The sequence below is a fragment of the Lichenostomus cassidix genome, chromosome 1, assembly GCF_008360975.1.
Source record: "Lichenostomus cassidix isolate B80296 chromosome 1, HeHo_3.0, whole genome shotgun sequence".
NCBI classification, from domain to species: domain Eukaryota; kingdom Metazoa; phylum Chordata; class Aves; order Passeriformes; family Meliphagidae; genus Lichenostomus; species Lichenostomus cassidix.
Genome location: NC_139479.1, coordinates 103,824,569 through 103,845,985, shown reverse-complemented (window position 1 = coordinate 103,845,985; position 21,417 = coordinate 103,824,569). Strand labels below are relative to the sequence as shown.

General features: G+C 41.9%; 1 protein-coding gene across 2 annotated transcripts; it reads right to left on the bottom strand.

Annotated features, from left to right (window-relative positions):
- Positions 1-558: 558 nt before the first annotated feature.
- Positions 559-19,748, bottom strand: C1H21orf91 (chromosome 1 C21orf91 homolog). Of its 2 annotated transcripts, none has more exons than XM_085074770.1 (5): positions 19,454-19,748; positions 18,919-19,048; positions 5,890-6,405; positions 2,641-2,703; positions 559-1,587 (listed from the first exon to the last, which is right to left on the bottom strand). In XM_085074770.1, exons 2-5 carry the CDS (start codon positions 19,040-19,042, stop codon positions 1,427-1,429), a joined length of 864 nt encoding a protein of 287 aa, XP_084930896.1. In that variant the 5' UTR covers positions 19,043-19,048; positions 19,454-19,748; the 3' UTR covers positions 559-1,426. The 2 variants fall into 2 exon arrangements, with proteins under 2 accessions (XP_084930896.1, XP_084930904.1); XM_085074778.1 differs by lacking the exon at positions 19,454-19,748 and adding an exon at positions 19,422-19,441.
- Positions 19,749-21,417: the final 1,669 nt, after the last annotated feature.

Sequence of the window (21,417 nt, the reverse complement as noted above, 5' to 3'; positions counted from 1 at the left end):
TCAAGTCCCTTACTCATGCATTTATGGAGGGACTTTGGAACAGCTGGAGGATATGGAAGAAAACAATAAAAAAATAATAAAGACACAAATGAAACCAAACTGTCCTACGTCACCCAGTTATCACTATACATAGGCTAATCAATAAACCTACTCTGAACTTTGGCTTGCTTCTCAGCTTGAGTTTAAAATCAAACCTAAACCTTTCTTCATGCTAGTCATGGATTCAGCTCAGCTATATACTCCATCAGTCACTCCATTTTCACTTAAAGAGCTAAAAGCACAGAGACTTCTAACTTTTTAGTGTGTATGTGTGTATCTTCTATTCATCCCATCCTCCCCCTGATTTTTTCAGTGCAACTCAGCAACTTTCAGCTACTAAAATGCAGCTCTGCAGTATTTTTGGGAAAGACTAAGATTTCTTGTCATGGTAGACTAATACAAGTTTAAAAAATGCAAAGGCTGTTCTGATTTATAATGCATTATTACTGCTTGCATCTCAAAATTAAAACACTTTATCAGTCTGATCCAACTTTATAAAGAAATCATAACAAGGCAGTGTAGTATTACAAATTTATTGAGTTTCGTCAAAGTAGTTTTTCAGCATTGAAAATTTCACACATATAAAACAACTTCAACTTCTACGCATTAAAACCAAAGTATGGATTCTTTTTTTAGTTTAAAGCAAGTGCTGTGCTTTTTTCAAACATCTCATGAACCAAATTCTTCGGTTATAAAGCTGATAAAAATAAGTGATACACCACTAGAGTTTTTTCGTCAACATGTGAAATTCATCTCTTTGGGAAACAATACTTTTTAAAATTGTATCATGAAAGATACAGACCTGAAAAAGGATAAACAATCATATACAAGGCATAAACATTACACAGAGTAATTCAGACATTTTATAAAGAGATCTGGAAAAGTACCTAAAATAGTGATATTTATTTAGTATAAAATTTCAATAATAAAATATTGCTCATAATAAATAAGAAAACATGAGTTTCATTAATACTGTTCTCCCATTAAAGCTCTCTTGGATGTAACAGGATCAGACCTGATCAAAACTCAAATTTTAATTGTCCTCTGTATGAAGGAGGCAGGTTTACAGGCTTCAGGTCATTCTTTGCTAGAAACAATTTTATAATAAACAAAACACAGAATTCAGTTCAAGGCTCATGCGTAGTTATGGGGAAAAAAAAAAATCCCCAAATGTGAATAAACCTTATTACAGTAGACTTTAATACCCAAAATATTTGCCCTTTTTGTTAAACCCAAAGTGGAATAAGACTTCCAGTGGATTATGAATACAAAGAGAAAGCTACCCAAGTTTTCTCAAAAGCTTCTAAATATGGGTGCAGCTGTACTTAATGGTTATCAACACTGTTAGGGACAGTTTGCTCTAGGGGGGGATGGAAGCTGTCTCCCTTCATATGGGGACGTTGGATCTCATCCCTGCTCTTCCCATCTGCAGGCAGGGCAGCTTGGAGCAGTTCTTCAGCAGCTGCTCGATGGCGATGTGGCGCACGTTGAGCTCGGAGGCCAGCGAGTCCTTCTCCTGCACCTGCTGCGTCAGCTCCTCAAACACATCTGCAACAGCAGCAAAGGGTCAGTGCTCTTGGTCCCTGGGCTGACACAGCCTTAGGAAGCAGTGACAAACAACACTAGGGAAGAGGCACGGACATTTAAGTGGGATCATGAACCGAAACTACGCCTTTCCTGGTTCCAGCACTGCTTTGCATGCATTGCAAACTCAACAGGATCACTTAGTTTCTAGTTACAGGTGACCTGAGCCAAGGTGGAGCAGTTTGGAACTGAAAACAACTCCAACTCTGCCTTGGATCAGCAATAGTGCGGCAGCAGGACCAGGGCAGGGATTGTCCCCCTGTGCTGGGCACTGGTGAGGCCACAGCTCGGATCCTGCATTCAGTTTTGGGCTCCTCACTGCAAGAAGGACATTGAAGGGCTGGAGTGTCTCCAGAGAAGGGAATGGAGCTGGGGCAGGGTCTGGAGCACAAGTCTGGTGAGGAGCAGCTGAGGGAGCTGGGGTAGCTCAGCCTGCAGAAAAGGAGGCTCAGGGGAGACCTTATCACTCTCTACAACTCTCTGACAGGAAAGTATAGCCAGGTTGGGTCAGGCTCTTCTCCAAAGTAACAAGTGACAGGACAAGAGGAAATGTCCTTAGGTTGCACCAGGGGAAGTGTAGATTGGATATTAGGAAACCTTTTTTCATGGAAAGGGTTGTCATGCACTGCAACAGGCTGCCCAGGGAAGTGGTGGAGTCACCATGCCTGGAGGAATTTAAGAGACATGGAGATGTGGCATTTAGGAACCACTTGGTTTTGTGGGGGGACTTAGCAGTGCTGGGTTAATGGTTGAACTTGCTGATCTTAAGGGTAATTTTCAACCTTCACAATTCTATGGTTCTAGTCAAATTCTTTAAGAAAATACTGTGCCAGTTTGCAGCATCAAAGCAGATTACACCTTGAATGTCTCTATCACACACTTCCATGTAAAACAACAGACTTCAGTTCAAAACTTAATTGACAGGCAATCAAAATTTCTTTTTTAAAAACAGACCTTTTTTTTTTTTTACTACAAAGCACCAGAAACCCAAAATGAAAAGTATTGAAAAATTCTCACCCTGGATTTGCTTGAGCAGTTTTTCATTAAGTTGCTTTAATTCTCCTAGAGTCATTGTAGTCACTGCAACAACAAAATCTGTTATTACTACTACCAAAGTCACACAAGCATCCCGAAGCAGACTCCTGTTTTCTCAAGAAATCTCCCATTTGCATCCTAATAATCAACAGATGTGTAGCAGTAAGTCAGAGACAACACTATTTATCAGTCATCTGAAAAAAGTTTGAAAATTTTCTTTTTAATGTTGACACAGACAAGGATCTACTCCATTGGAAAGCCCTCTCTTCAATGTCAAAAAGGTGGAAAATCAAGCCCTGAAAACAGTAGCCTCCAGAATCAGAACTGCTTGGCACATTTAAATAGTTCACCCTCCTCTGACTGCAAAACGTGATTTCCCCAGTGTAATCCCTGAAAGCACATCTGTTCAATTGTGGGCAAGTGGACAATTCTGAGGTAAGTCCTGCAACGTTTCCCAGCCTGTAGAAAGCAGCTACCTGAGGGAAGTTTCAGCACAATGCTCCCTGTTTTGGCTATCAAGGTTTGTGCTTTATGCATACAGGAATAACATACACAGTTTCCACTGAGTACCTCAGTGACAAATGATGAAGAACAATCCTGGCTTGATATGAAGACCAGCATATAAAAATAAGTTTCCTTCTGTGACCCTGGTGAGAACTAAAAGATCCTCTGTATCATTTAAAAGCCCCTCTGTATCTCAGGTTGTGTGCACTGATCATCCTCACAGAAAATACACACTAAGCCTCAAAGGAGGGCACTGTGAAAGTATTCTTTGCTGCCCTTGATCAACAGCAGGGAAGCACTGGCCTGCTTCCTAGGATTCCCTCAACCCTGCAGTGGTGAACACACGTGGTGCCATGCGTGCTGCTGTGATGCCCTTGTCACCGTGGTGAAAAGTGACAATCTGAACACCACAGGGGGTACAGGGCGCTGGCACAAGCTTTAAGACCTTGAAATTTCAAAATACTGTTTTTAAACTCCAGCTAAGCTGTTTCTGCTGCAGCTTAGCAAAGCTCTCACAGTGTACTTCAGAAAAAACGATGCTGCAGCTTTTTTCCAGGGATTTCTCTGTGCAAAAGGTTTCGACATGGCAAATTTAAAGTCTGAAGTTCTGAAAAAGATGGGTTTTACCTACCCACTGGATTATTTGATTATCCTAAGCCTTCCCTTTCAAACTTTCTCACAGCTGGCAGTTGTGGGATGTTAAATTGCTGACAGCACTGCCAAACCAAAGAAGCTGGCAATAGCTAAGCCTTGGTACTCGAGACATAATCCCAGCTAAGAGTGAATCATATTCACCTCTCTTCTCCATCAGCCAGGTAAAATGGTGCTCCTTCCTACCTTCAGCTAACAATACCCCTGAAAAGTCCCTTCTTGCATCTTACCACTCTTTAAACACCATGAAAACCCTGACCAAACTTATTACAGTAATTGACAGCTAAAAATGTCAAGATTTTTCCCTTCTTTTATAACCAGTGGTAGGATATTACTTCCCCTTTTTCCAATGTTTTCATCAACATTTTGTCATCTGGAAGACAGGCTGGTTCACATATTTCATGTGTGTTTTGGGACAGGACTGTTCCATGTCACATTATTCCGATACACAAGGGAAAGGGAGAAGGAACAGAACATTGAATTTAAATGGTAAAATATTATTCTATCCACAGCTGAAGTAAATTATAAAGACATATTGGCCAAGCTATTTACAGTTCCATTAATACTTTTTTTCAGAAGACAGCTATATTGTTAGAGTGAAAGTATTGCAGTAAGAAGGTACCTAATTCTGGCAATCTAAGTTTTCATTTAACATACAAACTTTATATAATCATTGCGTCTCCAAATGAATGTCTTTTAAAGGTAAATACTGCAAAATAAAAGCAAAAATGCCTCAAAGCTCCATTATGTAGTCATAACAGAAGAAAAACCTGTTATTGTGCTCAATGCAGCTTTATGTTTCCCTGTCCCAAAATCAAAGATTGACGATAAATACCAAGTCACTAACTTCAGTTAGACAACCCCATAAACCAGGTCAAGCTTTCATAATTCCTCTGTTAACTGCGGTCCTGATTTATGTAATCCCAATTTATGACTCCAGCAGACAGGTGGTCAAACAGCCCAGTGTATCTGTTTTGATTTATGGCTTTAAGGCTACTAATTCACCACAAATGCAACATGACACATCATGCAGCAGTTAAGTAAAATCCTTTCATAAAGAATGAGAAATGACTCAGCTTCGCAAGGACAGATTTGTCAGTTTGTCAAAAAAACATGGGAGCCTAAACAAGCCAATTCCAACTTTTCACAGTACCTCTGACTCTTCTGATGTTCTGAATTCCTTGTTTTTCCATCACCTGTTTTTCCATGGAATATTTTAATCAGTGTTTTTGTTTTCTTTCTTGGGTCTTTTGAAATTCAGAAGCTCTCTCCAATTACTCTCCTCACCCACAGAAGTAAGAGTGGACATACACCAGCTCAGAACCAAGTACTGCCTAAAAGCAGGATGGTTAACAGCATCTACCTCTAGGAACCTATTCCTAACACATTTCATGCAGCCTGATCCCAGAGGCATTACAATACCCTAGATTTTTCTGAAGATTTCTTCTACTGATTTTCTTAAACAACAGGAAAACAATTTTTCTGTTATTTTCACTATCACCACAGTCATCAGAAGATGGCTCATGTCTTCTGCTACAGCCTTTATGCCATGGTGGCGTAAGGACCTTCCCATTTTCTTATGCTCAATAAACACAAGGAAAAAACAAATCCAGTAAAATGCACAAGGAAATGTCTGCTACTATTAAGATTGTTTCATAAATTTGCTCTGCTACCTGGACTCTAATTTCCCCTGTTGCTTAGGGCAGCTCTCTGTAAAACGTAACTCAGGGCACTGTACAGGTTCAGTAAGAGAGAAATTTGCAGGAGCTCAGTAACCTCCACCTCCACAAGCAGGGCTGTGCAACTCCCAGGAATGACATATTGATGTGACTTTTTTTTGGCTTAAATTATGCATGTCCTGTATCACATCGAGCTATAGCTAAAAGCAAAATTAGAAAAAGAAACCACCAGCCAAACCACCCTATTTTCTTAGCCATGTAGCCTTTTTTCCTTATAGATTTTTCAAGCTGGACTTCAGAATGAGAATGAATGCCCAGTAGGGACATGAAGTGGTCAAGAGGTATTTGCAAGAATGCCCTTGCTTGCTAGGCTGTGTGCAAATAGATGTATACTCACGTTCCTCCCTGCTGTGTTGAGGATGTCTCCTATGAACACTGGCAAGTGAATCACCCTCAGCTTTTTCAGCTTTCTGGACTTGGCTGCGGTTGGACCACAAAACGCTGCTGCAGCAGAAAGTAGCACCAAGTCTGAAATCAGTGGATTCTCTTGGTTCCAAAAGAGTCTGTGAGCAGCTTGAGATGCCTCCAGATTTCTCATCTATCCATTTTGCAGAGTATCTAGGTACTGGGGAGTCAAACTGTGGGAGTAATTTTCTATCAGTCTGATGTCTGAAGCTAAAAAGCTGGTGTTGGGATGGTTTTGAGCTTTCAGAATCAGAGTCTAAATCCTTGTTTTGTGCGTACTGTATGATCCAGTTAATTTTTTTGCTCAAGATATTTTTTACTTCTGCATATGGACTTTTAGAGAGCTTTGATCGTGGACAGTCCTGATTTGCTATTAAGTGGAATTTTTCAAAGCAGTCTCTGTGCCCCCTTAAAGATCTTGTATGTAGAAGATCCGACTTTGGTACTCCTGTAAAGACACAACAGAAAGAAGTTCACTTACTGTATTATCTGCTTATTTTTAAAAATCTTTACTCACAAGCAACCAGGAAAACACAAACTTAGTGGTGCTTTCCTACTAACAGTCTTATCACCGAAGCAAACAAGGGTACCTCACAGTCCAAAATTTGTGAAATTTCCCTTAGGCTCGAGTCCTTGGCATGCAAAGTGTTTTGCACACCACAATCTCTAGTGCAGGGCTTCAGTGTGTGCCTCCTGGATGGTGACAGAGATGAAGCAAACTGACAACTCCACACACATCGCATCACCCCTACACACAAATGTATAAGCTGCAGAAATAAAATAAACTCAACTATGTATCAGCAAGTTCTATAGAACAATCCTGAAGAGCATTTTGACAGCACTCACACAAGCTCCCATTTTCTATGCATAATGTTATGAGCCATCTGCTCAAATACTGCAGGGTGCAGGCTTGTCTCATTCAAGTGGTCAAACATAATAAACTACAACTGAAATCTGAGTCATTTTGCACTGGCAGAAGCCTGCAACCTAGCTAGTGAAGCAAGTTCTAATACTATTGACACTTGCCAACATAAAACTGTCCTGAAATTCATTTGAGGTGTGCTGGTTTTGGCTGGGACAGTTAATTTTTGTCACAGTCTAATGTGGAGCCATGCTCTGGATTTGTGCTGCAGTGTTTTCATCATCACTGAGCAGGGCTTACACATAGTCAAGGCCCTTTCTGCCTTTCATATCACCCTGACAGCAACTGGGCTGGGGGCATGCAACGAGCTGGGAAAGGACACAGCTGGAACAGCTGATCCCAGCTGACCCTAAGGATACTCCACACCACAGCACCATGCTCAGTGTATAAAGCCAGGGGAAGGAGGTGGAAGGGAGGAATGTTTGGAGCAATGGCATTTGTCTTCCCAAGTCATGGTTATGCACAACAGCCCTGCTCTCCCAGGGATGGCTGAACACCTGCCTGACCATGGAAAGCAGTGAATGAATTCCTTATTTTGCTTGCCTTGTATGGGCAGCTTTTGCATTCCCTCTGACACTGTCTTTGTCTGAATGCACAAGCTGAGATTCTCTCCCCATCCCACTGGGGTTAAACCATGACATCACACAAGATGGATGTTTATTCTCCTCTTTGCTCATCCTCCTTCAACGACTATTCAAATAGCTACAGCAGGTAACTTAAACCTCTAAGTAACTGCAAGTGATTGACAGGTTAAAAAGGAACACAATCTGTGAAGATCTACAGTTGGTGAGTGAACACAGATGGTATGAGAAATGACTATTCCAGAAAGTTAATAGTGCCGCAGTACAAAATTACTTTCTGCAACTTCAGTGGATATTTATTTTTCTTCAGATTCACCTACACAGTAGATTCAGAATCGAAGTCCAAAGTAATGAACAGTTTGCCATTTATCTCAATACCAAGTATGCTACTTGAGAGGTTCCCAATTTAATGAAAAACAATTCTGTCTAACGAGTTTGTCACTGCAAATAACAATAATATACCTGTGAACCACTGGTTGAAAGTGCTCAATGCCAAAGTATTCAAACCAACAAACAATAATGAAATTGGATCTTTGAATCTAGGCAACATGAACCAAGCCACAGCCATCTTACCTTTTAGCACATGAAAAGTGATTGAAGTAAAAGAAAAAACATGAAAGGCAACAGGTAACAAATACTGGTCACAGAGATATTACAAGGTGATTACAAAAAGCTACATGTTACAACAATTCTCAGTTCTATATGATTTACCCTCTTAAATTCTTGTGGTAAACTTTAACCTCCCCATCCGAAACTATCAACAAATGATACAGTGGTTTTTTTAGTTACTGAATGCCACAAAATCCCACCCTACTCTCAAAACTGCTCTGAAAAGGTAAAATTCTTAACATGAAACTGGTGAAAACAAATCCAAGCACTTCATTTTGATTATCTCACTTGTTGGCAACTGCTGTTTGAAGTTGGGGTGTGCACGCATCAAGAGTAGCCACTATAAATCGTTGATTTTCCACTCTTTGGGCAGCACTGAAACTTTAATGCATTATTTTCTGGTTGAGTTTCTGAGAGTGCACACCATTTACAGGGCAAAATGTCTAAAAAGTGGAAAATGAAAGAAAACAACAGTGGAATTAATTTTGTTCTTAGCAGCAGGGGAAAAAAGGTAAAGTCATGAAAACAGATGTTCCTTCTGTTCAACAGACAACTATTAGAAGAAACAAAACCCACATACTAACCAGAGGAACCTTTCAAGAATGAAATTTTGGAGTAAAGCACATGCTGTGCCCCCTTTCAGTGGGCAGTCAAGATTCTCACTCTACACCTCAAAATACTTTTCAACCTCTTTCAGCAAACAGATATTCACTAACTTTTCTTAAGATCTGCATGATCTACTGCCTACTAGCAATGCTATTTCCCTACCTTCACAGAGACTTAGAAAACCCCAATAATCATTTCCAGTGAAAACAAGGAAAGACAAGGCATATGTTTCGTGACTTATCAGCACTATTTAAATAGAGCAAGCCTGCTTAACTCAAGTAGCTTGATGAAAACCTTAAATCTTTAAGCCATCAAGGGAAAGCAAACACTGTCAATAGAAGTTATAAGGCAAACATATTCACAACATGACACACCCTACAAAACCAGAGTGATTTGTTCAAAGTTATCTGCTTTACCCAAGCGATTCTCCAACATTCTACTCAGCTGCTGCTCAATTCTTTTACTTACAGAAAACAATCAGGCAGAAAAACATGTTTTGCTCAATTTTCCACACAACAATGCTCAGGAACCCACCTAACAGAGACACCTGCACAACAAATGACAGAATAATGTGGTATCACTTAAAAGAAGAAATTCCTTTGAGGCTGCCTCATTATTTCAATGAGAATAAATGTTACTTGCCCAGTAGAAGGAAAGTGTGAGACCACATAAAACAGCCAACACCCAAGTTGTTACACAGAAAAAGAACAAGTGCAGCATGACTTTATGAAGCCCCAGCTGAATTATGCCCAAGTCTTAAGCTCAAGGTTATTCAAGTCTTTCCTTCTGATGAATTTATCTTTTAAGAGTTCTGAACATGGCTAACTTCCTCATTTTAGAGGCATGCTGCTCAAAGAAGTGTTTTATTAGAACTCAGTAATAGAGTGCCTGAAATGAGCAATTATTACAGAAGAAAAAAACACATGACTTCAAGAGTTTGAGCTTTGCCATTTATATGCCACATATTGGCCACAATGTCCCCATTTCTGAGCACAGGGCAGTTATTGTGGAACACTTCCAGTATACAAGACCAGCATTTGCATCCTACCCCTTTCTCTTACTCCACTGAAAAAAAACAACAGGGGTCTTATCTAAAGAATCTTGCATGAAGTAAGGAACTGAAAATGTGCAAAACCAAACTGCTTTTGTACTGAACTGCTAACAGACATCCTTCAGCTTTCATGTAACTGGCTTGGGCTTTTACTGTAGCAAACACACACAAAACTAAAACCATCAATCTCTCTTTTGTCCTAAGGTGACAATTAGTCCTTTCCTATGCAGAGAACGTGAGCCATAACCTTCTGGAAGAGCTGAGCAGGGACAGCAGCTGCTGTGCCAGCACAAACTAGCAATCACATATCAGAATTACAGCAAGTAAGGGTATGGTTCTTTGGAACAAATCCTTCTGTTGTGGGCAATACCATCAGCTTTATGAGGCAGAAAAGATGTCCATTTCTTCTTGGGAAGACTTCATACTCCACTCAGATTACTTCACGTTTTTCCCTTCATCACAACTGCAGAAAAAGCTACAATCTGGTGAGCTGGCATGGACTAAGTGATATATAAAGATGATGCATTTTCAGAATACACATTACTTTATTCAACACTATACACAAAGAGATGAATAAAGCATGGTAAGACTTCTGTACAAAAGAAGAAGCAATACTGTAATTTTGAAAAACAGCTATTGTGAGTTTCGGGGACTTCACAGCGTTTCAGTTCCATCTCCAAGTTTCTGTTTGCCAATATCAACCTCAATCTTTCTTACTTTTTGTCTGGTTCTTCAAGTCTGCAATCATAAAACCATCAACTTTCCCCCTCCCTGACATTTGCAGACGTGTACATTTGCCCCTTGTATCACTTTTCAAGAACAGGATTGCAGACTATGTCCAAGTACATCCTACACTTCATATTTATTTTTTTCAGAGAAGGAATAAAACCCTCAGAAAGCAACAAAAAGCCCACAACCACCCTGAGTAAAAAAGTTTAATCTGCAGAAAAAAAAAATCCCACAGAACTCACAAATATCTAGAAGACCGTATCTAACAAACTTAAGACAGCACAGATGCTATTAGGAGACAAACTCATGCCAGAGATCATTCCTCAAGTGCACATGATTCACAGGCTGATGCCAAACCTCCAGACAAATCATAAAACAATGTAAGTGCTTACAATCCGTGATTTGTTTCTGATTCTAGTAACTCATGTGTCCTGGATGAAATATGAATGTATCACCTCACTCAACAATATCTTTGTATATTGACTTGATCAGGACTTCCTATTTAAGTGCCTAATGTTGAGGCAAAAAAACCTCATTCCAAAACCTGATTATTTCAATTTGTAAGGTATGCAAGGAAGGCAGTCAACATGAGTCCTAATCTACTCCTACCAAGTAATTTTGTAAACGCATGACTGGCAATCAGACAGTTTAATACACATTTTTGTAACTTCTCTTTATTCATAACTGTAAAGTAGCTGAGAGCAGGGAGAATATTTACTAGATAACCAGGTGTGCAATCACATGCCAACAAATTTTACCCTATTTTAAGGCATTTGTACTTAAAAGTAAATGAGTTTCCATCATATTAAAGTTTTTTGCTTTTTGGTTTCTTTGAGGGTAAGAAACCTACAAAGACTTTATTTCTGCCGTCGAAAGTGATTCACTGAGAACTATGTATAACTCTTCTTCATTATAAACAAAAATAAATTGAAATGTTTGCTCATGTTTGTATAAAGATGGCAAGAATTGTCTTATTTGGAGATTATAACAGTAATCAACAAGCCCAGTTCAAAAGGAATGTTCCTGAATACCAAGATTATTCCACATCCCTTCACAAATGTTTCCATAGAAAAAAACCAAAACAGTGATCATTAGCCTGCTTGTTTATCTGCAACAGTGGAGATGTTTTCATTTGCTTGCTATTATCTTTAAAAAAACAAACCCCCGAACTTCTTATCTGGTCTTTCAGCTCCAGCAGCTGGAAATTACATTAAAGAAAACCTGCACTCTCTTCTCAGCAATTTCTAATGTAATGCTGGAAACTAATTGTTTTTCCAATGGTGAATAGCAGCTGAGATAGAAAATTCCCCTGAATTTAAGATGAACTAAAAGTAACAAGAATACTTCTTGACACATGAATAGTCAATTATAAGTTTGTATTATGCCATTAGTTAATTAAAGCCCCTTTAAAGAATTTACAAATACTTATGGATATGATTTATACCTTACCATATTTTCTGTCTCCAGTTTGAGTCAGTTGTGGAGACCTGCCTTTGCAGCCAGTGAAGAAATGCTTCTCAGGCACAATTCACCTTCATCTGAAATAGTTAACTCCAGAGATTTGTGACAGACACCTCTGCCCTTCTCCTTTAATCCTAGATTAAGCAAGAACCCTTGTCTGTGGCTGCCCACTTGAGCAGCCCTGGTCTTCACTCTGTGTTGTGAAATGTCCCAGCTGCTCCCCTCAGCTGTGCACCTCAGGAGCACTCTGTAAACAGGGATGTTCAGCCAGCTCATGGAACAGCTCCCAGACATCTGCGAGTGCCCACTAGGAACACAGCGATGGGATCAGCTCCAGTGTGATTTACCTGGAGTGCAGGGCCAAGACCTGCAGCAGACAGAGAGCTGCTTCTCAAGACATTAAATGTTCATGTCTGTCTATTTTAAGCATTGCTGCATAGGCTGTTTACCAAGAGTGCTCAAGGAGGGGTGTTCCCAGAAAAGCAGATCCCAAGACCTGTTTGAAATACCTTAAATGAAAGCAGCCCATGATAACCTAAGACAATAAGTTATTATCCATATGTCTAAAAGACAGGGGGTGGGGTAAAGTGATACACTTGAGCTGTACAATTCTGCCAACACTGAAAGGCAGGATCTTTAGAGATGTGTATCTCCAGTACATCTGCCTGACGAGACGTAAAGCCAACTGCTATTTTTAAGGGTATACAAGCAATCTCATTTGAGAATTAAATCTTGTGATTTATTAGACTGGCTGGAAGGAAAATGCCAGTGCCATTCATTAACTTCTAAAACCAGACACTTTGTAAAGACTTGATGTTATCTTGTTCGTGAATTAACGTTCTCTCCTCGCTTTCCTACGATAATGCCAGTACATTCCATACATGAAATGTGCACACAAATCACCTCCCACTTCATTTCTATCCGCTCATTTGTATTTTAGCACAGAGCAAAGACATATTCTATCACACAGAACAGAGATCCAGTCAGACATTTGAATATATTTTCCAAAATCATGTTCCTTATAAACTGCTTTACTAAGAAGAGTTTGCTTCTGTGTTAAACAAAGCAATGCATTCAGATGAAAACTTTACTACCCAAAATATTATGTGACATACTTGGTAAGAAAAATCACTTAAACAGACCTAGAAGAGAGTGGAAGTCATGAGCCAGTATTTCTGTAGTCTGGATGATGCCAGGTAACATAAATACTCAATTATCTTGTTTGCATGGACAATCTTTCTGAATTTACACATTAAGAACACAAAAATATACTTATAGAACCAGCCCCACAGCTTGATATTACTTGATATTACAGTGGTATTCATACAGCATTTAGGGTAAGAATAATATCTCCAACCATGTTCAGACTTGATTCTGTAGTTAAGAGCTTTAGTGGAAACTGCAGCTAATTTCACATGTCCATTCAAGTTTGCAGAAATGAGTCATACCCCTGGCCTGTAAATGCTACCTTTAAACATTTCTTAAACAAGTTCTCATCTGTCTAGTCTAAAGGGCAACGATGGAAATTTTTAGCTTTTGTTGCCAGAATAATCTATTTTACTGTTTATCATTTCATCAACACTGAAAGAATAAGGATATGTAATATTCTGGAACAGAATTAAACTAAACAGCAGTTTCCAATTCTTTAAACTACACCTTACAAATCATTTTAATTCAGTGTGACATTCTTCTCCCGGGTGTAAGAAGGAAGAAAGTGAAATTCAAGTGCTTACAGTTCGCAGCAACTAAACCCACTCCCTCCTTTTTCTTTTTTTTTTTTTTTTTTTGAACACAGAATAAGGATATTATACAAGATTTTATAGACCTTAAGAGGAAAGAAGCTATGTGGTAAGACAGACTTATTTATAATATCCTTGTCTGAGCCTGAAGACTAAGATGCACTAACCTGATGCTGAAATTGCCTCAAATGCTGAGTCTATCAGCACTTTAAAGGGCAATGGAAACCTAACTATCCCAACATAAATGAGGGGAATGGATGCCCAGTATTTTCACTGTCTCTTATATTACAAGACCTGGGATGGAAACTGTCATTTGCTATTCAGCTGCTCAGCTCTAAACAGAAATGGAAGTGAGCCAGTTTGCCTGTCAGCCAGCATTTTCCAAGATGTTATTGAAGTTAGCAGCCCCAGATAAGCAAAAGAGTAAAAAAATCAGCTCAAACAATCAGATTTCTCACTTCTATTACTGTTTGTCTGCATTACAATCCTTGAATGTGAGGAAACTCAGATTTTTCAAGAGCTCTGCATTAAGAAATACCAGCATAAACCCAGTTAGACAGATACACTATGAAAAACAATGTAAAGGTAAGTTGTAATCATTACAGACTTCCAAGTCTAACACCTTCAGAGACGACTCTGATGTTGGAACACAGAGATCTTGAAGCTGGGATTTCCACAGGTGTCCAGAGGATCCCAGGACACAGCTGCTGCATGCAATGCCTTCCCACGGGAAGAAACCTGAACACCTCTAAGCAGCACAGTAGGCAGGACAACCACTCACCCCTCTGGCTGCGGCTGTGTGAGGGTGAGACATGGGATACACAGAGCCACAGACTGGTTTGGGTTGGGAGGGACCTTAAACATCATCTCATTCCAACCTCCTGCCCTGGGCAGGAACACTTTCCAGGTTGCTCAGAGCTTCATCTAACCTGTCCTTAAGACACTTCCAGGGATCCACAACTTGGAAACCCTACAACTGGAGTTTCAAAACACCATATTCAGGCAAAGGAGTTTTGTTTTGTTCATGTATACCATTTACAGACAGTTTTTATACACATACATGTATGTATTTTTGAGTGCTCATGCATTTCTCCCCACCCTTGAGGTATCACTGCAGATCTGTCGTTAGTACTGTATCTCTACTGGCAGAGTTCAGTTAATCGTTTTCTCATATTCTAATGAAATTAAAAAGAAGAACTTCTTCCCAACTAAAACACAACACGTGATTTCCTGGCTTATGCAAACCAGTCACGTATGAATTTAAAACGTTTCCTGTTTCAATCCACTGATTATTACTGTGACACCTACTCAGAAAAACAAACAATGCTCAATCCCTGATATTCACTTCATCTGCACAGGCAAACAAAAGCCAACATGAAATTCCAGCAGATCCACCCCACCAAGATATGCTAAACCCCATCTAGAACTTTAAAAACACTGTCCAGAATCAGCTTCATTTCTCAAAATGTTTAGTATTTCACATGTAAGTACTTTGCATATTTTAAACTTTAAGAAGCACATCACTATTCTATTAAATCATCTGACAATGATCCTTCAGACACAAAAGCTAGTTTGGCAACAAAAGTATTTGTGTGTAGCTTAGTCCACTCAGATTCCCTGAGAGTGAATCCTCAAACTAAGTGAGGTGGATGAGCCAGTGCAACAGGAAGAAATAATACTGTCCTTTCCAGAGACAACACTTCTCAACACTTCTTTCAGACTGAAGACCAGAACCACTCAACTCTCCTGAGTGTATTGCTCTTTCCTCGTTCAAAGAAGGCTGATGACATTTAATAGGGTTAAGTTTAAACCTGCATATTGGCTTTAGTAATTCTAATGCCCACATTCTCTTTTCTGATATGCCTGCCACCACTCTTTCAGTCAGCTTCAGAGAAATAGATACTATAATCCCTACATCTCATTCCTGAATAAATTCTGGGACAGACACCACAGCTGGTCTCCCAATTACACTCAAACCAGCAGTTTCTGTGAATTAACTGAACTTAATAAGAAGCATAATCACAGTTTAGGCTAAGTGATAATTTTATTTCACTAAAAGACTAAAAATCCGCTATTAAAAAAAATCATGAAAATCCATTATTAAAAAAAATCATGATGGACACCTGATATCTCATAAAAAGCAAAGGTTTTATGACACAGTCACTGACTTCCTTATTCAGAAATTCAACTGTTATTTAATCAAGATAGACCACAGATTAAACTTTCTGTACAGCTCTATTCTCTGTAAGACTACAAGAAAAACTCAATTTTTCCCACCCAATTATGTAATGTTACCAAGCTACTGTCCAAACATAATAAACACCTCAATGTCAGGAAAGTTAGGGCTGAGCCATGTCACAACACTAATCCAGAAAGAAGTCATTATTACAGACGGGGGTGGCCTCCAAATCACTCATTTCTAATTCCTCCTCTTACTGACCCAAGACAATCAATAACATCACCATCGAGACACAGGCAAACCTGTACAGCTGCTGAACTCACAGATGCCAAGAGATGCAAAGATCCACCGTCACTAAATTAAGTGCACACTGTAATTAAGTGCAGCTAGTTAAATTATATTTCTGTTTCTCTAAGTAAATTATATTTCTGTAGTGTTTTGTTCACATACACTTGAGAAAGTCTGCTTCACGGTGCGTTCAGCTGCATCAGTTGCCATCACATGGATTTGTCATGCTTTAAGCAGTCAGATGCTGCTGGCACGAGAGGAAACAGAATTGTCCTCATCAGTTTTGTTAAAGCATTAGATTATGGCACCCTGCTGAAAAAAGAGAATTGGGAAACCTACTTCCAGAATTTCAAACCTAGACTCACAAATCAGAATTATTTAGGTTGGAAAAGACCTTTAAGATCACTGAGTCCAGCTGCAAACCTAAGATTGCCAAGGCCACTGCTGGCCCTTGCAAATCCATCTGTAATGCTCCTTTCTATCCTGACCCAGCTCCTTAGTGCAGGCTGCACGGTCAGGAAAGATGGAAGAGGTGCCATACATTCCAATTAAGCCAGACAGCACTTAACACATGGAAGTTAACAGGGTGCTGCAAACAGTGGGAGTGCACAAGCATCCTGCAAGATGCTGAGCTGTGACTAATAGCTTGCCTGCTCTCCAACAGCAGCTATTTCCTGCTTCTCTGAGAGATCAGTTCCACATGCACATCAACACCAAAAATGAGCAAGCCTGTCCTAGCTGTTGCATGAATATCTTTTTAGAATAGCCTAGTTCACTTCCTGAAATAGTTAATATATGTATGGGTTTTAATTGCTGACAGTTTTAAATATGATGCTAAATAGAAAGGCAAACAGCGAGATCAACACTTATTTGTAAGTGTGGGATAACACATCTACAGGGTTGATGCAACTTGCAGCTGATTCTCTTCAACAAGTTATAACGCATCTGAACTCTATTAAACATAACCAGGAGGTCAGTATGAAATCTTCCAGTATAACACAGTGCTTTAGTGAATTATCCAATTCATGCTGCACTCTGGGCTGCCAAAAGACTTATTTTAGACATATAAAAATCAATCTTTGTCACAAAAAAAATACAGGAATGCAGAGATATGTCAAAAGTAGGAAAAGCGTGACCACAGGTATGGTAAAGAGCTGACTCACGCAGCAATTCAGCTAAAAAGTCTTACACTGACTCTCTATAAAACATCACTGGCACGGTCTCTGACCCCTTTAAGCCTCCCCTCCCAATGAGGGGTAACAGTACATCTTTTCAAAGTGGCACACAAAAGACAGACTATCAGAAATTGAGGCATTTTGATGGTACAATGATCAAATAGATGCATACTTTTATTATGCAAAATAAGAGAATTGCAATGGCCCAGGTAACTTCAGGGGAGCTCTCATCACTATTCTATTCCAAGCAGCCGCATTTTAAAATTAACTGAAAATTTAGGAGATTATGCAAAGTAGTCTGCTTTGCACAGATTAAGTCTTTCCTACCATCAAGGCTATTTAGAGCCAAAAAAACCCCAAACTATTCCACTTAAAACACACAATCATTTTGTAAAGTCACAGCTGTAACAAGTAGCTTTGACAAATCCACAGCTTATCTCAAACAACAGAGCACAGGAACCATCCAGCAATTTTTTAACGTGTTCTATCACTTTCAACACTTTCAAAACAAAACTAGATTAGTAATGTAATGAAAGTACTTAATTCTCATTGTGTTTTTAAAGCCTAGAGAGAGAAACATCCTCTCTCCATATTGAGAGGTCTAAACCTAACATTCTAAAGCAGTAAGTGAACTCAGATTGACAGGCTGTCTTAGGTTAGACAACTGCTCTTGAGCTGTAACAAAAAATGTAAGTACAAAGGCATGTCTCTGCTAAACAAAAGCACAAAGCATGGCAGTTACTACTGAAGTATCAAAATACTGTTCAGATTAACATACACTGCCTCTACCAGCAACAAAAGTCTACTATCTGTTATCAAGAAATAGGACTAATCACATAATGCTGTTGAGATCTTCATATTCAATTGCCTCACAGCAACATAAATTACTCTAGGTAGTCATATCCACGTACAATTGACAAAGAACACTCTACGTAAGTGGAACAAATTACTTTGTTGCTCCAAAGCCAAGCACTTTGACTTAAAAAAGAGTCAGAGATAATCCACTGCTTGTTCATGCATGAAGAAAAGCAACAAGATGGGAAAATTCTTTACCAAAAAGAAGTTTAAAATTTTAGAAATTCTATTCTGGAGGCCAAAATGGTTTCATTGGGCTTTTAAAAGATGGCCACAAGTCCTACTCTACAATTTGCAGACTTTAAGAAGCTTGCATGATGAACCCCGTTTTATCATTTTACACATATTAACATTTTACAGAAAGAAAAAGAAATAATTTCAAGTACTTCTAGTGTGAGCAAAGTGATCTGCTTCCAAAACCCCCAACTGCTTTAAAATTTTCATTTTAAGCTTGTTTTGTACACAGAGCCCCTCTAATTACCGAGCAAACCCGCTGAATAAAGACAGAGCACGATTCAGATCCCCAGTTCAACGCCAGAAGATGGAATAAACACCAGGGCATTCCAGAGCCTCTGGAAAGGGGGACTCACCTTCCCACCTAGAGGAGCAGCACCCACCTTTACTGGAAACGAGCTAGGAAACAAACTGGTTTAAAACTTTCTACAGAGACACGTTTCCAACCCTACGGCTGGACGGAAGGTTCCGGAGGAGCTGGCTGTGCCCTCAGCCCCCGTCCGGGCTGGCCCGGGATCTGCTCCCACCTCACCTTCGATGTTGAGCTCAAAACAGACGTGGCAGAAGGACAGCGTTTCCTTCTCGGTGCCCAGCTTGCAGACGCTGCAGATGTTGTCATCGTCCAAGTCGATGCTCACGAACTGCTCCTCGTTCATAGTGCCCTGGGGAGGGGACGGCGGCACAAGGGACGGCAGGGTTATTCGGGAGCCACCCGGGCGCAGCTCCGCGCCGCCGAGGGAGAGCGCGGGGGCGGAACGAGGGCGGGAGCGTCCCGGCAAAGTTTTCCCTTCAGAGAAACCGAGGCCAGGCCGCACAGCGGGGCCGGCAGGGACAGAGACCTCCCCATCCCTCCCCTGGCGGCTGCCCCGTCCCATCCCGTCCTGCTCCCCCGCAACTCCATCACCGCTGCCCCCTCCATCCATCCCTGGCTCTCTCTCTCCCTCCCTCCCTTAGCGCGCCAACGGCGCGGACGCCCCGCCATCGCCAGTACCGCGACACCCCCGGCTCTGCCCCATCCCCTACCCCTAGCTGTACCCCAATCCGACCCCCGGCCCGTCCCCGCTCACCGCCCACCCCAGCCGCGCTCCGCTTTGTCCGCCCGCCCGCGCCGCCGCCGCCGGAGCTCTCGGCGCCGGGCACCGCCCGCCGCTTCCGGCCGCCACCACGGCCCGCCGGGACGGGGGGCACCGCGGGGCCCGAGCCGCGCCCTGCCGCACCCGAGCGCCTGGAGTTGGTTCGGAGCAGGGCGGCGAGGCGGCAGGAGCGACCAGCTCCGGTTTTGCCGGCCCTCCGAGCGGTGCCGGCGGTGATGAGAGGCCGCGCTCCCCCCGCGGCAGTTGGTCTGTCCCGCGCGGGCGGGGTGTGCGCGGGGCGGTGCGCGGGCGGGCGCTGTCGCTGCTCCTGTCGCTGCTCCTGTCGCTGCTCCTGTCACGACTGTGGTGCTCGCCGTGAGTCACCCGCAGCGCGGCTACACCTGGTGACAGCGGGAATGCTGAGCGCAGAGCACGCCTGGCGCCCGGACCGAGCAGGCTCTGTTGAGGTGGGGGGGGAATAAGTGTGCAGTGATGGAATATCGATTCCTGAAGCCGGCCAGGGCTCTGCTGGCGCCCCGAAGGTGAACAGGTCATAGAATCACAGATTATGGGGACAGTTGGAAGAGACCACAGCAGGTCATCTAGTCCCTCCTCCCTGCCCAAGCTGGGTCATCCCAGAGCACAGGGAACGGGATTGCGTGCAGACAGCTCTGGAATATCTCCGGTGAGGGACACTGCACGCCCTCTCTGGGTGATCTGCCCAGTGTTCAGTAAAGTTGTTCCTTGGGTTCAGGTGGAGGTTCTTGGGCATCGATTTCTGCCCTTTGCCTCCTTTTTGTGTTGGTTGGCACCACCGGGAAGAGGTCAATCATATCGTCTGGGGTATTTCCACAATTGGCGGAAATTACGTACAGCACATTCCTACATGTCAGAATGGGATTATTTATGGAAGAGCTAAGTAATCTTCCAGAAGTAATCTTCCAGATGTGTCGAAACACATCTCTGGAGTTTTGATTGCTTCTTTCGTTGTGTTTTCTTGAGGCGTTTTCTTTGATTTTATCAAAAAAGACAAAAGGATGGGATGCAATCCAGAGGGATCTGGACAAGCTCAAGTGGCTCATGGGAATCTCACAAGGTTTAACAGACCAAGCCCAAGGTGCTGCACCTGGGTCAGGGCAACCCCCAGCACCAATCCAGGCTGGGGATGAGCAGATCCAGAGCAGTCCTGGGAGAAGGAGTTGTGGGTGCTGTGGGTGAGAGGCTGGACATGCCCTGGCTGTGTGCACTGGGAGCTCAGAACCCCCATGTGCTGGGCTGCAGCCAAAGCCCCGTGGGCAGCAGGGCAGGGAGGAGATTCTGCCCCTCTGCCCTGCTCTGCTGAGACCCCACCTGCAGTGCTGCATCAGCTCTGGGCTCCCAGCACAGCAAGGACAGGGAGCTGCTGGAGCCAGGCCAGAGGAGGCACCTAGGTGATCAGAGGGATGGAGCAGCTCTGCTGGGAGGAAAGGCTGGGAGAATTGGGATTGTTCAGCCTGGAGAAGAGAAGGCTTTGGGGTGACCAAATTTTGGCCTTCCAGCACCTGAAGGAAGCCTACAGGAAAGGATAGAGAGAGCCTATTTACAAGGGCGTGGAGTGACAGGACAAGGGCGAATGGCTTCAAATTCACAAAGTAGGTTTATATTAAATTTTAGGAGTCAATTCATCTGTGAGAGTGGTGAGGAACTGGCACAGGTTTCCCAGAAAAGTTGTTCCATCCCTGGAAGTGTTCAAGGCCAGTTTGAATTGGGGTTTGAGCAATCTGGTCTGCTGGAAGGTGTCCCTGCCATGGTTGGAACTGGAATATCTTTAACGTCGCTTCCAACCCAGGCCATTCTATGACTATGATTTTCTGAAAAAAAGAAATCCCATCCTGTGCTAGCATGTTGTCCTTTACCACTCTTAGGCAGCAAGTTGGCTTTAGATTTGCTTCAATTGAGGGACGATGGAGCATATTTCA

Excerpts from the sequence above, each read along its gene's own strand:
- C1H21orf91 (XM_085074770.1), bottom strand. The coding sequence starts at position 19,042 with ATGAACGAGGAGCAGTTCGTGAGCATCGACTTGGACGATGACAACATC. Across the intron at positions 6,406-18,918 it reads TTTTGAGCTCAACATCGAAG|GAGTACCAAAGTCGGATCTT; the intron begins GTGAGGTGGGAG and ends GTGTCTTTACAG. Across the intron at positions 2,704-5,889 it reads TCAACACAGCAGGGAGGAAC|TGACTACAATGACTCTAGGA; the intron begins GTGAGTATACAT and ends TTGTTGTTGCAG.